General features: G+C 37.1%; 2 protein-coding genes across 3 annotated transcripts; one reads left to right on the forward strand and one right to left on the reverse strand.

Annotated features, from left to right (window-relative positions):
- Window positions 1-1,763: 1,763 nt before the first annotated feature.
- On the reverse strand, window positions 1,764-6,920 carry Smn (survival motor neuron). Of its 2 annotated transcripts, XM_071593767.1 has the most exons (7): window positions 6,787-6,920; window positions 6,529-6,714; window positions 6,320-6,431; window positions 6,013-6,119; window positions 2,880-3,083; window positions 2,011-2,152; window positions 1,764-1,910 (listed from the first exon to the last, which is right to left on the reverse strand). In XM_071593767.1, the coding sequence occupies exons 1-7, from the start codon at window positions 6,829-6,831 to the stop codon at window positions 1,825-1,827; spliced, it is 882 nt and encodes a 293-aa protein (XP_071449868.1). In that variant the 5' UTR covers window positions 6,832-6,920; the 3' UTR covers window positions 1,764-1,824. The 2 variants fall into 2 exon arrangements, with proteins under 2 accessions (XP_071449868.1, XP_071449869.1); XM_071593768.1 differs by lacking the exon at window positions 2,880-3,083.
- A 4,379-nt stretch (window positions 6,921-11,299) lies between these two features.
- Window positions 11,300-27,680, forward strand: JMJD7 (Jumonji domain containing 7). The gene is made up of 5 exons (XM_071593788.1): window positions 11,300-11,447; window positions 11,544-11,697; window positions 19,537-19,699; window positions 25,382-25,532; window positions 26,988-27,680. Exons 1-5 carry the CDS (start codon window positions 11,393-11,395, stop codon window positions 27,632-27,634), a joined length of 1,170 nt encoding a protein of 389 aa, XP_071449889.1. The 5' UTR covers window positions 11,300-11,392; the 3' UTR covers window positions 27,635-27,680.
- The last annotated feature ends 177 nt before the right edge of the window (window positions 27,681-27,857 follow it).

Consider the following 27,857-nt stretch of genomic DNA (forward strand, 5'->3'; position numbering starts at 1 on the left):
AAACGCAGACGAGGTTACTTCAGGTGTATCCCAGGAAAGTCATCGTACCTCTTTTATTCCTACTTTACGTTAACGACATTGACTCCGTAGTCACTCGTAAATGGGTTTATTTGCCATCGATGCAGTGCTTTACCACGATCTGTGATCCTGAGGATGCAGCATCTTTATCATCCAACCTTAATGATATACAACGTTGGTGCGACACTTGGAAATTAAAATTAAACTAAAGAAAGTGCGTAGTGATAAATATTTGGAAAAGGATCAATTCCCTCCCGAACACCTGGGAACACCATAATGGAATAAGTGTGCAGTCATACATTTTTGGAACAAGAGCAAATGCCTATGGGAACACCAAAATAAAATGTGTAGACTTAATTAAATAACTAGGCATTACCCTCACTCACAACCTCTCTGGGGGAAACATACAGGGAATATGTGGACAAGCTAACAAAAAATTAGGATTGATTAGAAGAGTACTGGGTAAACGTGTTGAAAAGGTCAAAGAGAAATGTTATCTTTTGCTAGTAAGGCCTCATTTAAAACCTGCTGCTGGTATGTACATGGGATCCTCAGTAATTTGGATTAATTGCCGAATTGGATTGCGTGCAGTATAGATAGATAGGAGCTAGATTTGTCAAACATTATGATAAACTTGGTGGCGTATCCAAAATATTAGAGCAGCTAGGCTAGGAATCACTCCCAGAGCGAAGGTTAAATTACCGATTAAATCTCTTGCATAAATTGGAAGGATATCTCTAGCAGTGATGTTGAAAATGGATTATTAACCCATCCTACTAGGGTGGGAGAGATCATGCTAATAAAATCAGAGAGATAAGGGTAGAACAGATAGATTTAAGACATCATTTTGTCCATGAACAATAAGGGACCAGACTAATATTGTCCAACAGCAGAAGGGTCATGTTCAGGTTAAATTAGTCTTTGGTATATTCACCCCCTGCCACACACCCATGCAGTGACTTGCAGGGTACTAAAATAAATAAATAAGGAACACTGAAATAGTAAGTGCTGGTATTGTACCCAACAATTGGTTTCCATACAGAGATTAGCAGATGAAGGTTATTAATATATTTATATCCCCCAAGGTAATTAGCTTACTATAATTTTCTTTTTGGTATAGTGCAAATGAGAAATCAGAGCTTTACAAAACTAATTCTTTTAAACATAAACTCATAAAATGTATACTTTGTAGTTGTTTATATTTAAATTGGAGAGTACCCAGGACTATTCATATCCTTTTCTTTTAGTTTCTACATTGTAATTCCATGACATTACGCTGTTTACCGATTATCCCGTCAATTTCTTTCAGCCTTTTCTTCATTGAATAAATAATGAGGAAACAAAGTGCGGATTTTGATCATTAAGTTGAGAACAAACCGAACGGTATTAGGGTTAACCCTGTGAAATTTATCCATGATGGAAAGGAAACAAACTATGCAAATTTCACTTGAATAGAGATTTATTCACGACCCGGGTTTCAAACACTTAATGTCATCATCATGAAGATGACATTAAGTGTTTGAAACCCGGATCGTGAATAAATCTCTATTCAAGTGAAATTTGCATAGTTTGTTTCCTTTCCATTAAGTTGAGAATTTCAATTAACAAGTTCCCTCACATTTCTGGTTGCTTCAGTGTTTGAAAGTCATAATTGCTATGAATGTTTCACTTAAGTAATTGAATTGATTTATTTTCTTTAACTCCATTGGTGAAATTAATTAATACTAAAAAAATATCACACAATATCCAATGGGTGGAAATTTTATTAGCAAATGTTTCATTAAGTACTTAAATTATCCCTTATGACTAACTCTTTCTCCAACGCCCATGATGACGGCTACTGTGGCAATTGCTTTGCTGTGACTTAGCCTGCTTCAAGCCATAGTAGTAACCTGAGATATGCAAAAAAATTAAAAAACATGATCAGAAAAAGTACACCTATTTTGTTATAACTTTGTAAGATTTAAACAATTCATCATTTCAATAACATACCTGTATGGTAGCCACTCATGTACCAAGACATCAACATAGCTGAAAGTGCTTCTCCATCATCACTTGTTAAGTTCTCAAAAATATGAGGAGGTGGTGGTGGTGGCAGAGGCAATGAATTTGCATCAGGAATTTGTGGGTTCCACTGTAAATTACAAAATTTATTATTATTTCAGAGCATAAAAAAATTAAATATATTTTTGCATGACAACAGGCAATAAACAACCAATATACACAGTTGCCCAAGTAAAAATTTGTAAATGCCATCTTTGTCAGTTAAAGGATTCATGGCATTCTATGTAGAGGCATGCCATCAAAAATTAAGGAATAACGAAGTAAACTTAATGCATACTCCATGCCAAAATTCTTAAATTAAACCACCAATTTCTCATAAGGGTTCAGCAGTTGCAACACAGCATAAAGACAAATGATAACTGTATATAAATGAGAACACACTTTCTACCATTCACTTATTTATTATAACGTATGTATGATATTCACTGTACGTACATTATAATAAATAAGTGAGCAGTAGATATTATATCATAATTATAAAATGCTGCTAAACCGCATCATGCTGGGCTTGGTTTATTTACTTATATTGTCTCTCAAATGGTGCCCCACATTGAACTCGGAGATTGGAAAAGTTTTTGCACCATGGTATGATGCAGGTCAGACATGCAAATGGTATTAAAAACTTCAGCTAAGTTATGATTTGTGATTATTCCCATCATGTTTCTTGGTGGAATGGGAAATTTGAGAAAACCATTATGAAGCAAAGATCACTTTTACATAGTCATGTGTAGGCATAGTATCAGAATACTCAATTGCAAAAAATGGATTTCATTGCTAAGAACTTAAAATTTACTCACTCCCAATTGCTGCCCTTCATTGGCATGAGCACTTTGAGAAGATAATGGTCGATTAATGGGTGAAGGAGTTTTGTCTTTCTGCCAGTTAAACTGTTTATAACCACTTGATGGTGATCCACCTTTTTTCCTCAACTTTTTACAATTCTTTCTCAACGAATTACTATCTGAGGGAATCATTTCCTCAGTATCTTCAGTGTCATCTACCTAAAAATATAAGTGAAATACAGATAAGGTATTTCCAGGGCATAAATCAATCTGTTATAAGCAGACAATATTTCATGTCTTCCTCTTCTTTCTTCTTAACAAGATAATATATAATGATCAAAGTTAATAATCATAAAAATTTGCAGAGATTAGTTAATAGGAAAAAATGAATGAACATGGGCATTCAACTAAACCAATAAATAATGTCTTCAAAAGTTTCTTTAAAAATTCATAAATTTAACCATTATTCATCAAATTAAATTATAAGTTACATTCCTCCTCATGGACTATAACCTTGATGTGGTTGAGGGACTTGTGCCTCGTGATTACCCCTAGAACTGTGCTGGAGGGAGTTATGATAATTTCTTCAGGGGGGTTAGCCATGTGAAATAGATATTAGGATAGGAGCCAGATGAAAGGCAGTCCATGCAGTGTGTTTCTCGGTTAGGTGGCTGCAGAGGTGTCCGACAACAGTGAGGAAGCCATTAATGAGAAATGTCCGCATTAAAAACAATTATTGAATAAGTCTTCGCAACTAAGGCACTTGGTTATTCTGGGCCATGAATCAGGTCCGGCAGTAAGAGAGGCAAGGTTTCTTAGGCCGTCATTTCACAAAATCCTTATCCTTGCGAAGAAAAACCCTTTAAGTTTAGCTTCAAAATAGGAGGGCATAAACTATAGCAGAAGGAACAGTTCACATATCTCAGAAGTGTTTTGCACAAAATGGTACAAGTGGTAGGGACATACAAAAAAGCCTCAGGCAAAGAATTTTTGACAACAAGCTTGCTGAGAAGAGTTAAGAATATTAAGAAATGGCTCGTTAAAACTTTGATGAAGTGTGTGATTTTGAAAGGCATGAAAACAGTCATTAAAGCAATGGTGAAAGGAGCTCATTGGAGGCTTTTGAAATGGGGATGTGGAGAAGGATAGAAAAGGCAAAACAGGCAGAAAGAAAAACAAATGAGGAAGTCCTGGACCACATGGGAGAGAGAAGAGGAGCTTGCTGGGAGAAATTCAAAGGAGGCAAGAAAAATAAATGCAGAGCTTTTTGATTGGCAATGGGATGCTGTGGACCGTGATAGCAGAGAGAGTAAAAGTAAGATGGGGGCTTTGGACAAAATGAAAGAAGGCATTATAAAGATTGGAAGAAGGGTTTATAGTTATGTCAGATGCCAGGTTGTTTTTTAAGTCGAGGCAAGTACGTGAGCCCTTCCACAACCAACCTTAACCAGTAGAATACAATACACATTCATATAAAAACATACAACACTAAAATAGTTTCTGTAGTCAACAAGTACCAAAATGGTTATTATTGATATAATATATTCTTTAGTTCATGGTATCATTCAATGGATTTAGTTAAAATTGTAATAAACGATGATATTTTACTTTCGGGGCCTCTGAAGACGTGATAATTTGAAAAATTACAGCAGAAAACCAGCTTGTCCAATAAATTGTGCTAATGAATTCTGCAATGAGTTGTCATATTATTATGACTTCAGACAACTTGAATGTAGAATTTGATGGTTTGAGGCTCTTCTTTGTGAAAATTTGCTGAATAAAAAGCTTAGTACTTTTTCACACAAAAAACTTAATTACACTACTACTGAGTTCAATGGATAGGCAAGGATGGAAACCTGATGATGTCACCTATGCATCAAAACTAGTCATAGTATTATTATTATTATTATTATCATAAGTTATCTACCAGGACTTGACCTGACACACGACCTGAAGGACAACATCCGCACAGAAATTGCCAACATATCTGCTGCTATGCTGATAAGGGTCATGACAAACGCCAGATATCAGCTAATTCAGGGCATGGACTACAGGGGGTGTCACCTTCCTGATTTGATTTTCAAAACTGCTTAGAACAAAAGTTTAAATATGTACCTACATTTATAAAGATAATAAAAAGATTCTGTATCATAAAATGGGTTGTCTTGTGTTTTGAAAAAAAGAAGCTATGTTGCTGCACCCTGTATAATAACATACTTATTGAAATACATAAAGTTTCCTAAGCATCTGAAGGTACAACTTGAGAAAGTAATGCAGGATATCAATGACTCAGAATTACTTCTGAAAGAACTTCTTGAGGATTCAGTTTTGATTCAAAATGATATCTCTAGAGATGCTAAGCTTAGCCAATACATGTGAATTATTAGAAAGTATATCTTTAAGGGAAATTGTAGACAGCATAGGGAAAGGAACTGGGTCCCCATAATGTGTAAATTTTACACGGTGTTGAGCTTGGTATTAGGCGATTTCTACCCTCCACTATCAAACCCATCTTCAACTGGATTACTGCGGGTGGTAGCTTGATTATTCTTTTTTTTTCTTGATTTGAATTACAAGGTGAAGAGCTTGTGCTAACTACAATGTGAACTATAGGAAACAGAGGGGAAGAATTACAGAGGAAACATTACCATTTTCCATTAGCAGCTTGGCGTAAGCTAAGCAGGTAATGGAAAATGTTGGTGCAAGGAATCATGAGGGAATGAAGAGAATGGCAGGGAACAGGTTAGATTGGAAAAGCCGCAAAAAACTAATCCTCAGATTGATAACCCAAAGTTATGACGGAAAAGGCTTCCTGACTAAGTTGCAAACAGAAGATGGAAGAGTGAACAGGAAATTTCATTGCCAAATATATGAATTACAGTTGAATTTCTACTACAGCATGATAATAATATGATGTAGACATTCTCCTACCCATTGTTAGTGGCGTGAATGTAAACATTTAACACATAACACTTGATAATCCACGAATATTCAACAAAAACAACAATTACTTAAACAGAATTTTATGGGCATATAAGTAGGTATTTAACACGCCGTCAGGCTTAGTACTGGGTGAACTCTACCGTCACCTACAAAACCGACCTTCGGGTTGATTACTATGTTTTAATAAGTAGGTAGCCAAACTTACCTCATGGAAATTTTCAATCACCGCTTGTTCCTCTTGAGCCTGTCGGGCCAAACGGCCTTCAGAGGGCAGAATACCGTCCAAGTACACTTCCTCTTGGTTATCATATCCTAAAAAAAAACGCTGCAGTAAAAAGTTTTCTGCGTTCCAATTCACAAAATCTGGATACGACAATGAAGGAATCACAAAATAAATTTCTGCGAGTAAGCCATACAATTTGCTGGCAGGAACCTCAGGCCTAGCATACCGTCATTAGGGAATCACGGCTAATAATTGGCAAATTTAAATGCATATCCTAATACAGACTTACCAATATACTTGACCCAACAGGTCCCTCTCTTTTTATTAATACTGAGAATAGCGGCTTCGTAAAATACTTTATCCGCACTGTATTTGGCTCGGCAGAATGAACCAATCTCCCACTGTAAAATTTGCGATATAATCAGTAAGATATTATATAGTATCAGCACCATCATCATCTCATCACTGTTCCTGCACATTAACAAAATCAAGTCTTACGGAATGAAATGGCTTCTTCTCAAGACGCTTACTCCTATTCTTGGCGTTTTCCTTACTTGAGGCAGAAGCACCGTCCCCTTCACTCACTCCCATCAGTTTTGCTACCTTATTCTTAAGTGGATTAACTGAGCGATCATATTCCTCAACAAGTATAGTGTCATCCCAAGCATCATCATCGCTGGATTCCTACGAATTAAATAGTCATCAATTCCATTCTCATATACCAAACGCCATAACCATATTGAATACATTTATTACTTCCTCTCCTCTGACAAAGAGTGTCACTGGCTCAAATGCTGACATTTTTCTTCATGAATAACTTCACACACTTTGTAATACCATCAAATCCGTTCCTCGTCCAACTCCCTTACTCAAACCACACACATACATAAAAACAAAAGCGCATCGTTGATCATGTCAAACTTCAGTGGCGCCAGCAAGATTTAGCAAGTAGTTCCAGCAAATTATATGCTTAGCGATTAGTACTACTTGTTAACCAAATAATTTGCTGAAACGATCCTCCAACCTAGTTTACAGTCCTTGGGCTACTAACTGACGAGTTAAAATGTGTATCCTAATATAGCGACTTACCAATTCACATAGCCCAACATTTCCGAAAACATAACAAGGGTACTCGTGTGTTCTCCAATCAAACTTTTAAACGTCATTTTTAATATTCACTTGTTATTTTGAGCAAAGATAATTAGGGAAATAAAATATTATTCGTACCCATCACTTGATCGTTTATTTTGGCATCGATTTTGAAGTTCTTTCCCTTTTACGTTCTGACTTTTACCTTGGTCAGTAATTGGTAATAATCATAATAGCGCACTTGGATCTGTTATATATTTATGGGCTATGAAGTATACCAAAAGTTTGTGGTTGAAACGTCATATTTCATTTACATTTAATGCGTTAAATAATTCAAGGGAAGGACCTCCGAAAAGTACAACCACACCGGAAATCCTGGGAAAGTGCATGATATTATTTTGGAAGATCAGCGTGCAAAGGAGCGTGAAATTTCAAACTGTCTAAGGATTTTTATTTTTTTATTATTGCCGTGCAAGTCACAGCTAGGGTGTGTGATATGAAAAAAGCGCATCGGTTCGGTGTTTAGAACATTTTGTACGAGGAATCGCGCACATGGCAAAGTTTCGCGTAAAATCGGTGCCGCGCGTGTGCCCACTGTGAATTCGGACGCAAGAAAACGTTTTCGGACGACACTTTCCAAAGAGTGCTTGTTGCGCTTTACGAAAAACATGACAACAGTGATTTTCTGCGTCGGTAGGGAAACATGTATACGCCTTTAAAAAGTGCTGGATAATCCACCCTGTTAACCGGATTTGGCTCCTTCGGGCTTCCACTCCTTCCGTTAACCCAAAAGCTTCCTGTCTGCTAATCATTTTTCAAGAGGCGGCTGTCAATGATACTTAGCGGCACTTCCGGACGAGGATTTATTGTGAAGCCCTAGTTTGAGACCGCCAGGTGTGTAAAGAGTAGGGTATTTGAGTACTACGGGGCTTTTTAAGGTGAAAGTGTAGGTCAAATAGTTGGTATCCTCTTTGCCTAATAATTTAGCTTTAAATGAAATGAGGCACAGTGCTCGAAATGCATAAAATGGTTCACTTAATACCCATCAGGTAGCATCGGACGTAAAATTTAACAAGGGATTTGATAATAAGAGGAAAAAATCTCTGTTAAATATTCAAGTAACTATATCGTCAAGGAAACTTTACCTGTAATAGTACTTTAATTGCCGAAGTATAAAAAACAACTCGAGGAATATCATAACCTTATTCAAAGCAGATATAATTATTATAGATAATTGGAACAGCAACTGGTTGTTTACAAATATCGCTAAAATGTTCCCATAATCCTTTTCCATTTGCAGAAACGACAAAGGAAATAGAATCGGTTGCGTTGTCTTTACTGAAAATTCAGATTTTTTGTTTATTTAGTTTTATTTTTATCCAGTCACATTCTTGCGTCAGCCGGGATGAGGCTATTCCAGGTAACCCAATGCTATTGTTTGTCAGTAACCCGAAAAAGTCTTAACCAGGGAAACCATTAAATGAATTGGTGGTCAAGGAGCAGTAAATGTTAAGTTTCCATAAATATTGTTATAAATAAGAGGTCTAAAAAAATAAATTACTTATTTAAAGAAATAGACTATTATTGCTCAAAATTCGTGTTACAGAGTCAATTTGTAAATTTTAAGGAATATACTAAACACCAAAATACTGAGGATACGTGGAATAACTTCGTTGAAATCACATGCTCAGCAGTCAACAGGTTCATTCCAAGTAAAATTAATAAAAGATAACGCCGAACATAGATGCTACAACCCGGATGTTGGGAAAATCATTACGACGTAAAAATCTACGCAACGCCAACATGAAATATATTAGAAATGATACTTCTTGCGACAAAAGGATTGAGATCACCTATGATTACAAGATATCTAGGGCGAATGCTAAGAAGGATTTTCGAAAAGTGTTAAGCAAATAAAAAGTTAATTCATAAGCAAGTAATAACAAAAATATATGAAAGAATCAAAAAACATTTAGGTCTTACGTAAGAAAGATTCAGGGAAATTATTCCACATTTATTTATTCATATACCCTGCAAGCCACCGCTACGGTGTGTGGCAGGTGGTGAAAACATGTAGACTAATTTTTACCCGAACATGACAATACCGCGGTCGGGCAATGTTATCATGATCTCTTATCGTTCGTGGAAAAAATGACATCTTAAATCTATCTGCGCTACACCTAATCTATCTAATATTATCAACATGATCTCTCCTACCGTAGTACGATGGCGGTAATAATACAATTTCAACATCACTGCTAAAGAGATTCCCGTCCAATTTATGCAAGAGCTTCAATCTGTAATTTAACCTCCTCTCTATTGAGTGATTCCCAGCCTAACTGCTCTAATAATTATGGATATGCTACTACGTTCATCATAACAGCGTATTACAAATCTAGCTCCTCTACGCTGAACGCGATTTGGCAAGCAATCCAACTTCGTGAGGATCCCATATACTTGCAGCATATTCTAATATAAATGAGGCCCAACCATCGACAGATAACATTTCTCTTTGATCTTTTCATCGCATTTACCCAATACTCGTATAATAAATCCTAATTGTTTCTTAGCTTGTCAACATATTCCCCGTTTGTGTTTCACCTAGGAGAGATCGTGAGTGAGGGTAACGCCTAGGTATTTAATTGGGTCTACACATTCCATTTCGGCGTTCCTAATGCAGTAGGCGTTTAGATGGGAATTGCTCTTTTTCCAAAAATGTACGACTACGCACTTTTTTTAGGTTAATTCTAATTGCCAAGTCTCGCATCAGAATTGTATAGAGCTAAGGTTATCTGAAAAAGATTCTGTGTCCTTAGGATCACGGATATCAGTGTAAACCACTGCATCGTCGGCAAATAAACGTATATTGCTAGTGAGGTCCGATGAAACTTCCTTGGGGGATACCTGAAGTAACTTCAACTGCATTTGATTTCACTCCATCTATCACTACTCTTTGTGTTTGATACCTCTCTGCGTTTGATAACTCTGCGAGTGGTGAGCATAGATGCTGGGTCCTTAGGATCACGAATATCACGATAAACCACCGCATTATAGGCAAATAAATTTACCTGACTATTGAATACGGAGTTAATTCCGTTAACGTTAAGTAGGAATAAAAAAGGCTCGATGACACTTCCCTGGACAATACCTGAAGTAACTTCTAATGCATTTGAGCCAACTCCATCTATCATCACTACTCTCTGCACCCGACCAACTTAATCCAACCCCGGATATTTTTATCTATGCCAAATGCTTCTAGCTTTGCGAGGGGTTTACTGTGAGGTATTTAGTTCAAGGTTTTGTTAGAATCTAGAAAAATCGCATCCACTGGAACATTGCTCTCTACTGAAATAAAAATATCATGAACAAAAAGCGCAAATTGTCTCTCGCAGGATAAACCTTTTCGGAAACCGTGCTACTTTTTCATTAATAACTTCTGATTATCGAGTTGTCTCACGATGTAACTAGCAACTATATGTTCCATAACCTTGCACGAAATGAATGAGAGGGAATTAGGTCTGTAATTACTCAATTTCTCCCTGTCTCCGTTTCAAAAATTGGTGCGTTAGCCGTTTTCCAATCCCTGAGAACCTTGTGATTTACTAGCGACTTCTTGTATATTATTTCTAGATACGGCGCTATTTCCGAAGCTGGATCCTTAAATGTACGAACGGGTATTTCGTCGAGCCCGAAGGATTTATATATAGGCTGAATATTTTTCAGCAAACGTTCTATTCCATCATATGAGATTTCAGTTTTGGGCATCGGTTAACCGGCAGAATTTGGTAAGCTATTGCATGGGTTGGAGTCCAGACTCTGGCTTGAGTGTTATGTAAATACTGGTGGTTTGGCCCTAGCCATTAGCTTAAAGGGAACCCAATGATTGCACGGATCACCTATGAGGTCCGAAGAACGAAAAAGGTGATACCTATAATCTTTGAAATTGATCTATGGCAACCTCATTGAATTACTCAAGTACGAAGATACTATCCCTGTGAATTCACCAAACAAAGACCGAAATATAGCAGTTCTAGTTGCGTTTCTTAAAATCTTATTCTGGTTAATTAATCAATATAAACTATTAACTGATGGGTATTAATGGCATTTCAAATCCCTCGTTTTCGCAAGACAAAAATAACAAGTGAGAAACAAAATTAAGGTTATTGAAGATGTTCGGAGAACACATGGGTATCCGTGTCAAATCCAAGTCCTCTGACTAAATCAATGATAATAGAAATCCCCGTCGTAGAGATGAAGTAAAGATTTCTTCGCAATGGATGACATTAAATTATTAAATTGCTTCGAGGTATTGGCCAACGAAGCTAAAGGTTAAAGCACGAATGGTTGAGATACATTGTTTCTTCTGTGCTAGTCAAAGTCATGATTTTTAATGAAATAATTTTCTTTCTTGTTCAAATTTTAAGACTTGTATATAAGAAAAGATGTACCGGTTATCGAGCATCCCATATCTCCTCTGGAGTTCCATCGTAAATGGGTGAGCCCCAATCTTCCAGTCGTGCTGAAAGGGGCCGTAAATCACTGGCCAGCAATAAAGAAATGGACGAATGATTATTTAAGGTTTGTGCTGAAATTATTAATCATTGTAGTGAAAAAATATAAATCATTACTAAACGTATGATATTATTAATTCTTTTGACCAAGGTATGACAGTTTTAGTGTTGAACAAAAAGTGTAAACGACGTTAAGATTGGTATGCTTCGATCACAGTGCAGGGCGTGTTCATGTCGCTCAATTATAAGAATTAATATACATCTAATGTCATACTATGTTTCTAAATGATTGGTGAAGAGATTGATAGTACAAACTTATGAATTTCAGCGACCATAACTTGGTACCCTTCTATTTCTTTTAAAAACGTCAGATTATATGTATGTCTGAGTACATATATCAAAATATAGATATGTGTATACATATTTATAAATATATATATATATATATATATATATATATATATATATATATATATATATATATATATATATATATATATATATTATTATTATAAGGTAATCTACCGGTTAAGGTAGGTTTTTGGATGGACGTAATTACTAATTAAATAATTTGTGGCCCCTAGCAAAACAAAACATCCTACTCTACATGAGGTCCCTCTTCAGCTCTGAGTACTTTCTTCCTCCCTTCATCCCGTCCGACATTCCTATCCTGTTCCTTCCCTTTCCTCGTTTGCCTAACATTCTCCCCTCAATTACAGTCTTCAACATCCCGCTGCCGGTCAATACCCCCTTCAGCCACTTTTCCTGCCTCCATAGGATTGCTCCCAGCAAACCCCTCTTTCGCCCACCATACCAAGTACTTCCTCGTTTGTTTTCTTCTCTGTCCATTTTACCTTCTCCATTCTTCTCCACACCCACATTCCAAAAGCCTCCAGTCTACGTCTATCCTCCTGTTTCAATGACCACGTTTCCGCGCCGTACATAGCTACACTCCATACCAAAGTTTTTCCGAATCTTTTCTTAACATCCTTACTTACTTACGTCCCCGTCATCAACTCCCTCCTCCTTGTGAAAGCCTCTTTGCCTAGCGCAATTCTTCTCCTTACGTCCTTATTACTTTGACCGTGTAGGTCCAAAACACTTCCGAGATACGTAAACTGTTCTACCTGCTCTAGTTTTTGCCCTCCTATTTTAATGTTAAGCTTAACCTTTTTCTTTCTAGAAAATCGCATAACCTTTGTTTTATTAATATTGATTCTCATCCCATACCTGTTGCACTGAATTTCCAATTCACTCAGCAATGCTTGCAACCCCTTTGCTGACTGACACACTAAAACTTGGTCATCAGCAAACCTAACTGATTTTACGAATTCCCTACCCACTTTCATTCCTACCTCCAGTTCTTCCCATGACTCTTTAATCATTTCCTCTGCATACAGGTTGAACAGCAACGGTGATAATGGGCAACCCTGCCTTACACCTCTTCCTAACACTGCCCATCCGGACTCCCCATTCCCCACTCGCACCTGAGCAGTCTGAGACATGTACAGGTTGCGGATTAGCCTCCTTTCACTCCAATCTATTCCTATTTTAATGCAGAATGCTCATTAGTTTTTCCAATTCTCTCTATCAAAGGCTTTTTCGAAATCTTCAAAACAGGCAAATACCTCCTGGTTGTATTCTATATTCCTCTCGATTAATAATCTAATTACTGCAATGGCATCATGCGTACCTCTACCCTTCCGAAACCCAAACTGATCATCCCCTAAGTAATCATTTACCCCATTCTCTATACTTTTGTTTATGATCCTGAGAACCACTTGAGCTGCGTGGGATATCAAACTAAATTGTCCTGTAGTCCTCACATGATGTAGCCTTTACCTTTTTCGGAATAGGAACTAAAACTGATCTCACAAAGTCTTCCAGCCAGATTCCTTTCTCATTGATACTATGAATCTGCCCATATAGCCTCTTCCTTTTACATTTTCCTAAACATGTCATTAGTTCAGCAGGAATGCTATCCACCCCCGCAGCCTTATTTAGTTTCATCTCCCTTAATGCCCTTCCTATCTCATCGTCGAGTATGCCTGGACCTAAGCTATCTTCCTCTACGTCTTGTTCCTTTTCTATGTCTAACTTATTTGGTCTAAGTTCTTTACTCTACAGTTCTTCTATATATTCCTTCCATCTCTTTTGGATCTTTCCTGCGTCGACTATTTTCCTACCTGCCTTATCTCCAACTGCCATCATCAACCTTCCTTTCTTACTTCCCGATAAAGATTTAACTTTCCGGTACAGCGCATCAATTTCACCCTTCCTCTGCAAACTTTCCATATCCTCACACTGGGTCTTCCACCATCCTTCTTTTGCTTTATTTGTTGCCTGCCTCAATATATTGTTTAATTCTTTGTACTTCATTTTGCCTAACACTGTACAGGTATTTACGTACTTCAATTTTCTCCGCTCATCCATCTTTCTAATCATCTCATCCGTGATCTATGGTTTTCTAATCCTTTTAGCGTTAACGGTTACAATAGTGTCTTTTGTGGCTTTCGATAACCTTTTCTTGATACTTTTCCATTTTTCTTCGATAGTACCTATCTCTTTACCATCTTCCATGATTTCCTCTACCGCCTGTTTGTACTCCTTCCTTTTCAAACCATGTATGAGTGTGTGTATATATGTGTGTATATATATATATATATATATATATATATATATATATATATATATATATATATATATAATACACAGTAACATACAATATAGAAACACAAAAAAAAGAACACTCACACGTATTTTCTTGATATTTTGACGGAAACAATCCGTCTTCCTCTGAAGATATAGAAGTAATGAGCATTATGAGCAATAATGAGCATATATATATATATATTTATATATATATATAATATTTTTTTTAATGTGAAAATATATTTTACACACACACACACATATATATATATATATATATATATATATATATATATATATATATATATATATGTATATATATATATATATATATATATGTATATATATATATATATATATATATATATATATATATATATATATATATATATATGTGTGTGTGTGTGTGTGTGTGTGTGTGTGTGTGTATATGGATATATATATATCCCCCCCGGACTACAATCTTGACGTGGTGGAAGGGCTTGTGTGTTCCGATGATCCCTAGAGCTCTACTGGCGGGAGTAATAATAATTTTTCCTGGTATGGTCACCGATGACAGATAGGTTGAAGGTTAGGAGCCAGAAGAAAGGTAATCCACGCAGCGTCTGTTCCTCAGTGAGGCGGCTGCAATGGCGTCTGACCCCAGTTGGGCGGCCAGTAAGTGATGGTGTCAAATTAAAAACCACATTGAGGAAGGCAACGGGAAACCACCTTAATTATCATTCCCAAGATTTAAATGATGAACAACACAGACATTTTGAGTCCTGGCAACTATGGGGCTTGGCCCAATCGGCCGTGTGTCGTGCCCGGCAGCGGGGGAGGCAAGGCTTCCGCGGTCGTCATCCCACAAAACCCTTGCAAGGGAAAACCAGCAGCATCAGGACAGAAGAAGCAGGAGAAGAACACCAAATTAGTTAGAGTAGGAAGGTGGAATGTTAGGATATTGATAAGGACAGGGAAATTGGAGAATATTAAGCGAGAAATGCAAAGGGGAAATATAGATATTTTAGGTCTATGCGGGGTGAGATGGAAGGATAGCAGAGATTACTGGAGTGATAAGTATAGAATAATATACAGCGGCGGGGACAAGAGCCAATGAGGGGTTGCCATAGTTTTAATAAATAGGTAGGAAGAAGCGTAGTCACCATAGAGCAGGGTAACGGATAGATTATTACCAGTAGAGATAAAAGCAGAACCAACGAACTTGGTTATTATTCAGGTATACATGCCAACGATCAACCATAAGGAAGAGGTCGATAGGATATACGATCAGTTAGAGGACGTAATTACAGGTGTTATAACAGGGAAACTTTTGATAGTGATGGCGGATGACAATGCAACGGTAGGCAAAGGAAGAGATGGTGATGAGGTGGGGGACTGCAGTTTAGGCATGAGGAATGACTGCGGGGAGAAAGCAGTTTAGTTCTGCAGGAGACAGGGGCTAGTCATCACCAACACTTGGTTTAGACACCACAAAAGATGCAGGTATACATGGGAAATGTCAGGTGACTCAGAAAGGTAACACTTAGATTATATCCTGTTTGATGCAGGTTTAGGAACAGTGTGATAAATTCGCACAGCTTCCCGGGAGCGGATGCGGACTCTGACCACAACTTAGTTGTTATGAAAAGGCCGGGGTGGCAGGTTAGAAAATGGAATGTAGGAGCATTAAATGGTTTGTAAAGGAAGGATTACCAACAGGCTGTAGAGGAAATCATGGGCTATGGTAAAGAACTAAGTACTATCGAAGAAAAACGGGAAAGTATCAAGAAAGGGTTATCGAAAGCCGTAAAAGACACTAAAGTTCGTCGGTTCTGCTTTTATCTCTACTACTAATAATTTATCCATTACCTGCTCTATGTTACCTGCTCTATGTCATTACCTGCCGCTGTATATTATTCTATACTGATCACTCCAGTAATCCCCGCTATCCTTCCATCTCATCTCGCATAGACTTAAAATATCTATTTTTCCCCTTTCTATCTCTCGCTTAATATTCTCCAGTTTCCCTGTTCTCATCACTATCCTAACATTCCACGTTCCTATTCTGACTAATGTGGTCTTCTTCTCCTGCGTCTTCTGTCCTGCGTCTTCTGTCCTGCTGCAGCCGGTTTTCCTTTGCAAGTGTTTCGAGGGATGATGACCGCAGAAGCCTTGCCTCCTATGCTGCTGGGCACGATACACGGCCGATTGGGCTGAGCCCCGTTGTTGCCAGGACTCAAAATGTCTGTATTGTCCATCATTTAAATTTTGGAAATGATAATCTAGGTGGTTTCCCGTTGCCTTCCTCAATGTGGTTTTTAATGTGACATCATCACTTACTGGCCGCCCCACTGGGGTCAGACGCCATTGCAGCCGCCTCACTGAGGAACAGACGCTGTGTGGACTACCTTTCGTCTGGCTCCTAACCTTCAACCTATCTGGCATCTGTTACCCTACCAGGAGCAATTATTATTACTCCCACCAGTACAGCTCTAGGGGTCATCAGAATGCACAAGCCCTTCCACCACGTCAAGTTTGTTGTTGGGGGAGGGATACATACATACATATATATAAATATATGTATGTATATATATATATAATATACAACTTTATATATATATATATATATATATATATATATATATATATACTGTTCTTTTGCTGTATGATGTTGTATGAATTCTAACCACTGTCCTTTCCTCTTGTGTATTGTCTATTTCTCCTTTGGTGGGTGAAACAGCCCCCTGACGCCATCTCTTGGCTAAAGAATCGGGGCGCTTGGCGACATATAAGACCCACGGATCTCAGGGTAAATTACATATCCTCGATAGCTCAAGTGGTTAAGAGCATCCGCCCGGCAAGTGGAAAGATCCGGTGTTCGAGTCCCGGTTGAGGAGATATTTTTACTCTTGTGATCCGTTCGATTCCGCCTTCCCCACCTCTATTGTGTTCGTCCTTTATACGTGTTCCTATCCCTTTTCCTTATATATGTTTCTGTATATATGAGTATTTATTCGCCGTTTGGCGGGATTTCGTGTTTGAATGTGTGTATATATATATATATATATATATATATATATATATATATATATATATATATATATATATATATATATATATATATATATATATATATTTTTTTTTGCTTGTGTGCTTGGAAGGAGTGCATATGATGGCATCAGTGGCACATGCACATGAGAAAGTCCTAGGTCAAGTATCCTCACTCCAACCGAATTCTTAGGCATCATGCTTTGACCTGTAGAAACCAGCAGAGACCAATGTACAAGAAATAGTAGTTTTCCAAAATAGTCATGTAGCGACTGTTAAATGGCTTGATACTGAATGATGCTTAGTCGGCGATGAGATTACTGGAAACTCAAAAATTACCTTTTATTCCACATTGGGTCGTCAGTGTTGTGTTTACATTTCATTGATTATCTTTTGTTGATTCTATGATGCAATAAAAACTTTAAATTTGACTTTTGTGAGCATTTAACCCCAGAGAACTTTAAAGATTATCCATTGTGAGGTTGAATGGGAAAACCAGTTGGTAATGCATTTTTCTCCTGACGAGTGGATCTCAAGTTCAAGTGCGAATCAATTAAGAGGACATCCCTCGCCTAGCATAAGCAAAATGGTTTCCTTTGTGTAATGCCTTCGTGGTGTTATGTGGATCATCAAGAGTAACTGTTTGCCCTTCCTCCTAATCCTTGAACCAAGTATCACATATGAGTTAATCATTAATTCTAGTTGAGGACTTTCCCTAACTCAGGGAATAGGGATACTTTCAAATTAAAGACTGTTGTTGTGGCAGCATTATTATCATCATCAGGTTGATGTGGTGGCTAGTATTCTGGCTTCCCACTTGAGGGGCCTGGGTTTGGATCCTGAAGGCAAACGAACTTTTTGGAGTTATTCCAGTTCCTACTTGGAAGTGAAGTGCATTTTAAGTGGAGTACACTGTCTGTCATATGTGCCAGATGGACATCTTTCATTAGGTGTTGTCTTATGCTGACACTTTCTCTCAATCCTTCCCCCATTCCCAGAAAATTCTTCATATTCCAAATTACCCACCCATGAAGTGTGCTTCATACCCTCATATCATGTTTGAAATTGGTGTGCATTAGAGGAAGGGGAAAAGACTCAGGAAGCAAGAAGGGAACATCTTTGCAGACAATCAAAGGTAATATAAGGAGAAATGATATTTGAATCAGGGAATATTCAAAAGAGATGGAATATAGGAATATGGAGAGGAATTTTATGGTAAATTAGGCCAGCAAGCTTGGGCATTGAAATTGAACATGACGTAGATGGGAATAAGTTAGGTCCAGGCATACTTGATGACAAGGAAGAAATGGTATTAAGGGAATGGAAATTAAATTAGTTGGTGGGGGAATCAGCATTCCTGTGGAATTACTTTAGGTTTAGGAGAACATGAGAAGTATTTTAATGAACTAACTTATAGAATTTATGAGGGAGGAATTTGGCAGAGAATTTCATTAGACCGGTGTGAGGTCCTGTGCCAAAAAAGGATGATTATGCCATGTGTGAGGACTAGAGAGCAATAAGTTTGATTTTGCATGGAGCCAAAGTGGCTCTCAGGATCATCAACAAGAGGATGGAGAGCAGGGCAAATGATTACAATGGGATGGTAAACAAAACAAAGATAAATGTATAACAGTTGTAAGTATGAGGTTTGCTAGAAGAGGAAGGCTAAGTTAAATATTAAAGGAGTTCATTAACTAGATCAGGTGGAACAGTTTACCTATATAGGAAATTTTTGGACCAAAATGGTCAAAGTAGTAGGTACATAAGAGGAAGCATAGTGTTGGGCAAAGAAGCTTTCACAAAGAGGAGGGAATAGCTAAGAGGGATGTTTTGTGAGATTGTTTAGAACTAGCTCATTTTTCAATAACTTCCATTTGAAGTGTGGATTTGTATGACAAGAAGCATGGTCATTGAAGCGAGGTGATAGGCATTGATTGGAGGCTTTTATGTGTGTGTGGAGGGATTGGAAAAGGTGAAATGGACGGAAAGGAAAACAAATGCAGAATTGCTAGGTGTGGTGAGGGAGTAGAGAGGATTTTTTGTGAGAAATCCAAAGGAGACAGGAAAGATTAAAACAGTCTCTGAACTTCATACATCCTGGACAATTTGTGGTAAACTCTCCGGCGATAATGAATATTTCTATAAGAAAACTAGTGCAATGCATAGTATAGCTTCTCAAAAATATGTTTACAATCAACCTTACTCTGAATTTTTATCTTTCCAGGAGTGCAATAGGGGATAAGGTTGTTCAAGTTGCAGCCACTCCAAATGGATATGCTGACGCAATTGCGGATGGATATTTTGTAATGCCTGAAGAGAGGAAAATGGCGGTGAAAGACTTCTTGTCAGTGTTAGAGGAACCTGAATCATTACCTGGGACTATTTTGGTATGGATACATACTTGATTGAAATGTGTACATACTTATATTTATCCTCCTGTACAACTTCTAATCAAGAAAAATATTTATTTATTATCTCCCCTAAAAGCAAAATGTCTCTCTAACTTTGGTTATCCTTGCATTGTTGCCTACTTCTGATAACTGCTCACAATTTCTGTTCTCTTAGATTCAATGGTTTTTACAAACTTGACTCGGTATTCATTTTGAATATCCTTCCGTTTGAAAAACAATGCATATACTTATTTGACGTTAGCAATCAATTTGGACTTTCTCTTGGTTTGATTCAATTTATGTTAATGGCTTTGACAAATCCTGATGTTTGCTTTTTGTTACTTTTTATTCTTTTCAATAATACATACATAGTAATAAATATTCCCAGCATGTGAAAATCTTTGCCTTTTAAGGGAAGGCATTGAGAAGTCAGGCTCGTTGAGTTGTCTATGGAGTATTTTATTATTTGAAGTTGCTAAAGTCTGTTGAAGATGATATAATTTGAATTCTATGGTCTCGGGCTCAACTTTGTGGAGGTTCATGTTCGTTTAAATGAATATACTTTGTAACTTCCACACAATTTTTATTCGTACTAGTACGTACGTACTAGGTACGAATAAAAATTGTGTGGAAGTTACAAAGTATATTCATTTAAACGATGATATAATTTATTTAATTCTTTACTATTGAGATTTATGTTTATCCCTCTTGCTCAAAGTACGGTGGTTCTTGTATGTATGTGTTTGAAGAAGATTTAAGTGCCATTATCAAAACAAACTTTCAATTTTCATGCTGTCATAATAAACACATGTACATTTTTCAAGGCCATGGCATTCGTCATTTATAGTAGTTTACTTGGATGGACTCTGACTTAACATTGCAACATGTCAAAGCTTACCTAACAAGACATAATCTGATACACCACACTACATTGAACTCTTTTTCAATTCAGCATTCTTCCTTCCTTCGGTCCAACATCCCTATCCAATTCCTGCAACTTCCTCATTTGCCTAACATTCTCCCCTCAATCACACTTTAACATTCCATCACCTATCAAAATGTTCTGCATCCACTTTTCCTGTTGCCTTTGGATACCTCCATGGTATTTACACATGGAATAATAAAACTTAAGGAAACAGAATTGTATTAAGCTAGAACATTGAATATATCAAACTTTTCTATAGACCTGTGATGTCACTTTGAGAAATCGGTGCTGCCATACCATTATTGAGTGTTTTTTGTGATGTTAAAATGTTGAATTTCAGTATGTCTTCCCTTATTCAGATTTCCAGTTATCCTCATGTTATAACCAATATCAGTTGTCCATTTACCATCACTTGAACTAGATACATTGTGAATAACTGATCGAAGCTCTTTTCCACTTGGTAAATTTTTTTATTTTACGACTGGGTTTCAATGTATTACATCATCATCAGGTGATGATGTAATACATCGAAACCCGGTCGTGAAATAAAAACATTTTATCAAGTGGAAAAGTGCTGCGATCAGTTATTTATTATGTTTGACTTCCAACCACATCACGCCTGAAGCTACTCAATTTGTAGATACATTGTATTATATCTTATAAAATTATTCTCACCATATGTAAATGCTTGGCATAATTGTCATTTTGAGTAGACAAATTTTATTTGTTGACCAAAAATTATTCTTTATAATTTCAACTAGTATGAAAACCAAATTATTTTGATATGTATCTCATACTTGTAATATCAAAGATGTGAGAATGGAATGAAATTCAGGCATAAATGAGAGGAGACTTGCATGTAAGTTTGTAGATTTCCCTAGGATTTTTATTTTGCAAGAACATGGTTTAGTTGCAAGACAACATCATTAGGTGACCTGATGATGTTCAGTGCAACAAAACCATGGTATTGCAAAATAAAAATTTTAGTGAAATCTGCAAAAGTCCTCCCTCCTGTATGTCTAGAATGAAAGATTTTCACTAGTAATACCCAAGACCGTGTCTTATAAAATGAACTTTTTAAGACATTAATTAATTGGCAAATAATTGGACTGGACAGAGAAATTACGCCTAGGCCTAGGGCACATAATGAAACCTTGCATATTATGAAGTTTTCCAAGATTGATCAACAGCAAATAGGATGATATTGAACATGTGCCGTTAGGAGTTTAAGGGAACTCTGGTTCCTTTACCATTTAGTTTGTTTTTCAAACTATTAGATTTCACTAGATTGGCCAATTTTAAAGTACTTAGTGCAAAGGCTCTTGTGGCACATGGATGATAAAGGCTGCATGGCTTGACCACTCACTCTGACGTGAAGATGCCCACCAGAATTCAAGAGAAACTGTGGCCTAGAGAGAACAACCTACCCAGTGGAAAGACAGAAATCATGCAGCCTTTATCTTGAAAGAACTTACTTCAGAGCATTATGAATCTTGGCCATGAAATGTGAAGTTATAATAAGAGTAATGCTGAATCCTCAAGAAGAACAATATCTCAATTTGTATCGTAATTTCAATTGACATCATGTAAGGGAAGAGATTTGACTACATGGTCCATTGTAAAAGTAATGCGCATGATTTTATTGTGCCGCTACTATCTTTGGTAGTATGGTTAAACCAGTCGGGAAATGTGGTGGGCAGTCTGCCCTTCCAACACAGCTGGTCACCAAATTGCTCTGAGCAATCTTGAGCAGAAAGATGTGCTTCCGTAGGAAGTGTGTTTTTCGACTTTGTAACACAGTGTGGTAGAGTGTTCACTTGAACAGCGATATGCCTTCAAGTTTTGTGTGCAGCTTGGAAAGAATGCAAATGAAACATTCCAGATGCTTCAAGAGGCCTTCAGAGACAACTGCATTTCAAGGTCATAATCCGGAAGGTGGCGCAAGAAGTACAAGGAGAGCCGGGAGGAGGTAGACCATGGACCCTGTTCTGGACGCCCAACAAAGGCCAGAACCGAGGAAAAAGTAAATCGTGTGCATAAAGTTTTGCATTTCAACCACTGATTGAGCATCCAGCAAATTGCTGACACCCTACACATGTTCACATTTGCGGTACATGGGATAGTGATCGAGGGTCTGGAAAATTTGCAAAGACTGTACGAAGCTTCTGTCGAAAGTGTTGCCACACATCCTTCATTGTTACTAATCTCCTGGCCTGGAGCACCACCCCTGTAGTCCCCCTGCCCCTTTTTTGTCCCAACTTGGCTCCATGCAACTTTTTTTTGTTTCCCCAACTGAAGAGAGAGTTGAAAGGAAAGTATTGGGAGACCGTGGAAAACATCCAAAAGCATGTTACAACTGAGAGACATTCCTGTCGAGGAGTTTAAGGGTGCCTTACAGGCATAGCAGACATGTACAGTGTTCAATACAAAGAAACTCTCAAAACCAAGTAAAACTGTTGGCATTCCTTGAAGGTGTATTAGAGTTGATTATATCCCTTCTGAGGAGATGATTGAAACTTCATCACATGACCATGCACTGCTATTTTCCAAGACCATTTTGGGAAATTATATTTTTGGAAAAATCCCCAGTTCTAATGAAGAACGCAATTTTATAATTTTATTCTGAAAAATGCTTGATTAAAAGGATGTTAATGATATGAGACTTCTTTCTGTAATTAAATTTTACATTTCTCTGTGGATTGATGTAAATAATGTTCCAGTCACTCTTTTCCTTATGGTGAGGATTCATTGAATCTGATTCTATGGAAGAGTACCATGTTTAGTAACTTCCCTTCCATTAGTCGTTTTCTTCTATTTTTGGATAACTCTCTTAGCTTAGATGTTAACTCCCTAATTTTTGTGGTCTTATAATTTTTTTATATTCTCAAAAGGGGTCAATTAATTTGTATTTTATGAATTTTGTGTTCTGCCTTTCTCAGTGAGACTTGAAAAATCTTCTAAAGGCATGTGGTGTATTTTGACTCATATTCAAAAATTTACTTAGGCTTCAAGTTAGATGATATTTGTGAATACATTTCAATAGCATGAATGAGATTTGTGGACTATAGCTACATTGAAAAAATTCTTGAGTGGTTAAATCCCAGGATTCAAGACACACACATGAACCCAGGGATTTGAAAATCCATCTACTCTGGTTAAAAAAACAAAGTTCAATAGAACTAAGTCGTACTTAATTCATGATATAAATGCTTTGATCTTATTGGTGAAATGCCATCTACAGCATTGATAAGGACGGCTTGCTCCCATTTCTTAATCTAAGAGTTAACCACTACAATCCTTATCCTCTAATATTTACAGAAAATCTACCAATGCCGATATAAATCTTTCATTACTCTTCCCCTTTGACCACTGAACACATGGAAATACCACTTTTCATTTTCTTATTCATGGACTAATCAATGTCCCACATGGAATATCAATGCCAATTAGACTATGCGAAATAAATTTTTATTTCTAGAGGCTATACTGAGAACAAGTAATCCACAGTATCATCAAGAATCAACAAAAGAGAAATCTTCTTAAAAAAATACAATTGTTCCCTTTCTGCCCTAAAAGCACTAGAGGGCTTCAATCAATTTAAGAAAAAAAACAATATTAAACCAACATACCAGGCCTGTCCCAAAAGTAGTGGGACTGAGTCTATCAAAAAAACATTATTGCAAGGAGTGATGCATTCACTCTAAAGTCTTCAAAGCAGCATTCTTGAGCATTCATACACCACTGCCTGTGGGTTTTCCATGCCTCCTACACTTGGAAGGCAGTGCTCAGAATGCTGCTAAGATCCCTCATCACGGCCGGTTTTAATGCACTGAGCCATAGTGACGTCCTTTCAGCGTGGATTTGAAGTGGGGGAGAGGAAAAAGTCTGATGGGGCATTGTATAAAAAATTTGGATCCTCACTCACATGGTCAAGAAGCTCTTGGCAGTTCTGTGAGGGAGTTTCCTGTTTTTCATCTGAGAGCACTCATGGCACCAATTGTGCACCACCATTCTCATCATGTTTTCAGTCACAATTCTATGCGTATCACTATTAGGGATGCCAAGTTCATCAGAACTCATGCAAATACTTAATCTGCGATCCCTGTTCAACAAAGCTTTCACCCTTGCAAGACTTTCTTCGCTTTTGAGGTTGAAGGGCATCCTGAACCTTCAGCGTCTTTAGTATCTTCTCTACCCTCCCAAAACAAATTTTGCCTCTAAAAAACCTCTGATCTACCCATGGGTTATCACCATAAGCTGCTTTGAGCATGTCAGGAGTTTCTTTCCTGGTTTGACCCAGTTTCAAGTAAAATTTGCTGGCGTAGCTGTGTCCCAATTACTGGTTCATGGTGGAGTGGATTGAGGTCACATTAAAGAGGTTTCATGAAAGAATAATCCGCACCCCGCAATGGCTGGGAGGCCTTTTTGAGACTCCCTTCCCTCGAACCCAGCCAGAGAAACTCCTGTTTATCTATCCGGGGAAAATAAAGCCAAAACACTTATGGGACGGACCTTGCACGTTGGCAACCTCAAGCTGAAAATTCTTCATTGTCATCCAAAAGACACCATAGACCCCAAAACGAATTGGGTCCGTGTAAGATCCCCTAACAGATTGCAATCTTTTGTTTATAGCCCCGACTCCCTTCCATCCAATGTTTCATAGTCTTGTTCTGTGATGGTATTAGACTTATTTTAGGGTATTAATGAAACTTATGATGTTCATGTACATTTTATCATATTAAATGTTATTCCAGTATGTCCAATCACAAAATGGAAACTTAAGTGAAGATTGGGTTGATCTGGTGAAAGACATTGAGTCCGACCTCCCTTGGGCAACTGAAGCATTTGGTGAGCTTCCCAGTGCTGGCAACTTCTGGATGGGGGATGAGCGAGCTGTGACCTCCAGTGAGCTAAATTTCATTTTTTTTATAAAATTAGTCACTGCATCTGCAGAAGCAAAGCAATAAGCCTGCTCGTGGTCCAATTTTGTCATCATTGGACTTTCTTTATGATCGATTTTTACAAAATAACAGATAGGGAGGATATTCACTTTATAACTTATTATACACTATATAACTTATTTTATTACTCTTTTACCGCATGCAAAGCTCGGGTACTTATTGTTCATCAATTGTGTTGATGTAGTTATTTCATAATGAGTGTGTGGTCTGTTTCTTAGTCAGTGAAGAAAGGGGATTTTTAAGTGCCTCAGAAAAATGAGTACCGAATCGTACCACATGCAAAGTAAAGGTTTCCAGTGATGAATGTGAATCAATTCCTTCATGCCAGGGATGATTTTATCATTAACATTGTATTGGTCATTTGCTGTGTGAATTTTTTTAGCATCAAAACTAAAAAGAAACTTCTTAACTAGATAAACGCAAAAATACGCACACCAGTGGGGGTTTTTATTGTAGCGGAGATTGCTCTCATGTATTATCTTGAAGATATCATTAAATTGTCATGTTTTAACTTGAGTAGAAAAGGTTTTGATATAATAATTTTACTAACAGGAAATTGTCCTTTTTCCCAAAAGAACAATGCATAAGTCTACATGGATGCTGATACAATTTACTCACATGTATAAAATGACAAAATAGGACAGGACATGAAATAAATTCTAATGGTTGGTAATGCCTAAAAAACACTGGAAAAACGATTGGAACCAGGACCCATCAGCCAAGTTGCTGCCCTTAACAGCTCTTTTTGTTATTCTTAAAAAAAATTTTTCCCTGTTTTTTCAACTTTCTTTTGATTAGGCCAAACAAAAAAGACTGAGTGTCTCTTTATATTTTCCCCAGTATGCCAAGGTAAATTTAAACCAGTGTGTCTACTGTTATCAGCAGTGGTGAATGCCCTATTTTGTAGATGTATCTTTCCAAGTGTTGAGCACAATGTTTAATAATTATTACTCTGATGGTGGGCATAAATATCATTGAATAATGAAGGTGTTTCTAAGTAATAGACTTCATTAATAGATTATAATTGATGGTTACTAATGCTTTAAAACTATCCTATTATTTTAGTGTTATTTTCATTACTTACCATTCTTATTGTTACTTACTATTATAATACTGTCTACTATATTTATTTGTGTTTTGCTCTGGGGATACAGATTTAGAATGTTATTTGCATTATGATAAAAATTTCATTATTAGAAATTTCTCTCTGTCTGAAATGAAATATTCCCCAATGCCCCCTGAACTTCAAGCCATTTAGGCAGTAAATCACAAAATGGACATTGGCAAAACATTTCATGTTAAACTATCCAAAATGGGGAAAAAGAATTTCAATTATCAGAAAGAGGATGGAATATATTGGGAAATAAATTTGTTCAATAAGTCTTTGGGTTTTTTTCAGTGCACCGAGACCCTTTTGAAAATATATATTGTGTGATAAGGGGGCATAAGGACTTCATTCTTCATCCACCAACAGATTTACCCTGGCTTCCATATGCCACATTGCCTGCAGCAAGATATCAAATTGTAAAGAAAAACTCTTCGTCTTCCAAATTTGAAATAGTGCCTTTGACATCTGGGTGTGAAAGTAAGACTACAGTGGTGAAAGAACAATTAGAAGACCAAGAGAAAAACTATGGTAAACCATGTAATGGTAGTGGCTTGAATGAATTGTCAGTTGAGGATAACATGGGTAGACTAAATAACCTTAGAATGGATGAGGAGCATTCCGTGGAAGGTGGGAATTGTGAATCATTTGATCAAGTCGGGAGCTCTCACGTGCCCTGGATATGCATTGATCCGGAGAAGCCAGATTTAATGGCATATCCTTTGTACAGTAATGCAACCCAAGTCAAAGTCCGTGTTCATGAAGGAGATGTACTATTCTTGCCAGCGCATTGGTTTCACCATGTGAAGCAATCTCACCAATGTATTGCTGTTAATTTCTGGTATGATGTCAGATTTGATCATAGGTATGCTTATCAAGCCTTTATCACAGCATTGTTACAAAATTCAGGCCTGAATACTGGTTGTCCTCCTTTATGTTAAGTTTTTAATTTATTTGAATAAAGTTTTATTTATTATTGATTTCAAATTTATGTATTCTGATCAATTTTTTAAGCTGGAGCTTAGAAGAAGATGCCATAAATTTACTGAAATATACTTTGTCTCAGGCTCTGATTATGAATACCGCCAAAATGTGAGTTTGGCCTTTCAATTAAGAAGGATTAGTTTCTAGATGATCTACAAAATCAATTTTTCAATGGTTATA

This window comes from Hetaerina americana, unplaced genomic scaffold (genome assembly GCF_022747635.1).
Source record: "Hetaerina americana unplaced genomic scaffold, ioHetAmer1.1.p SCAF_6, whole genome shotgun sequence".
Lineage (NCBI taxonomy): Eukaryota > Metazoa > Arthropoda > Insecta > Odonata > Calopterygidae > Hetaerina > Hetaerina americana.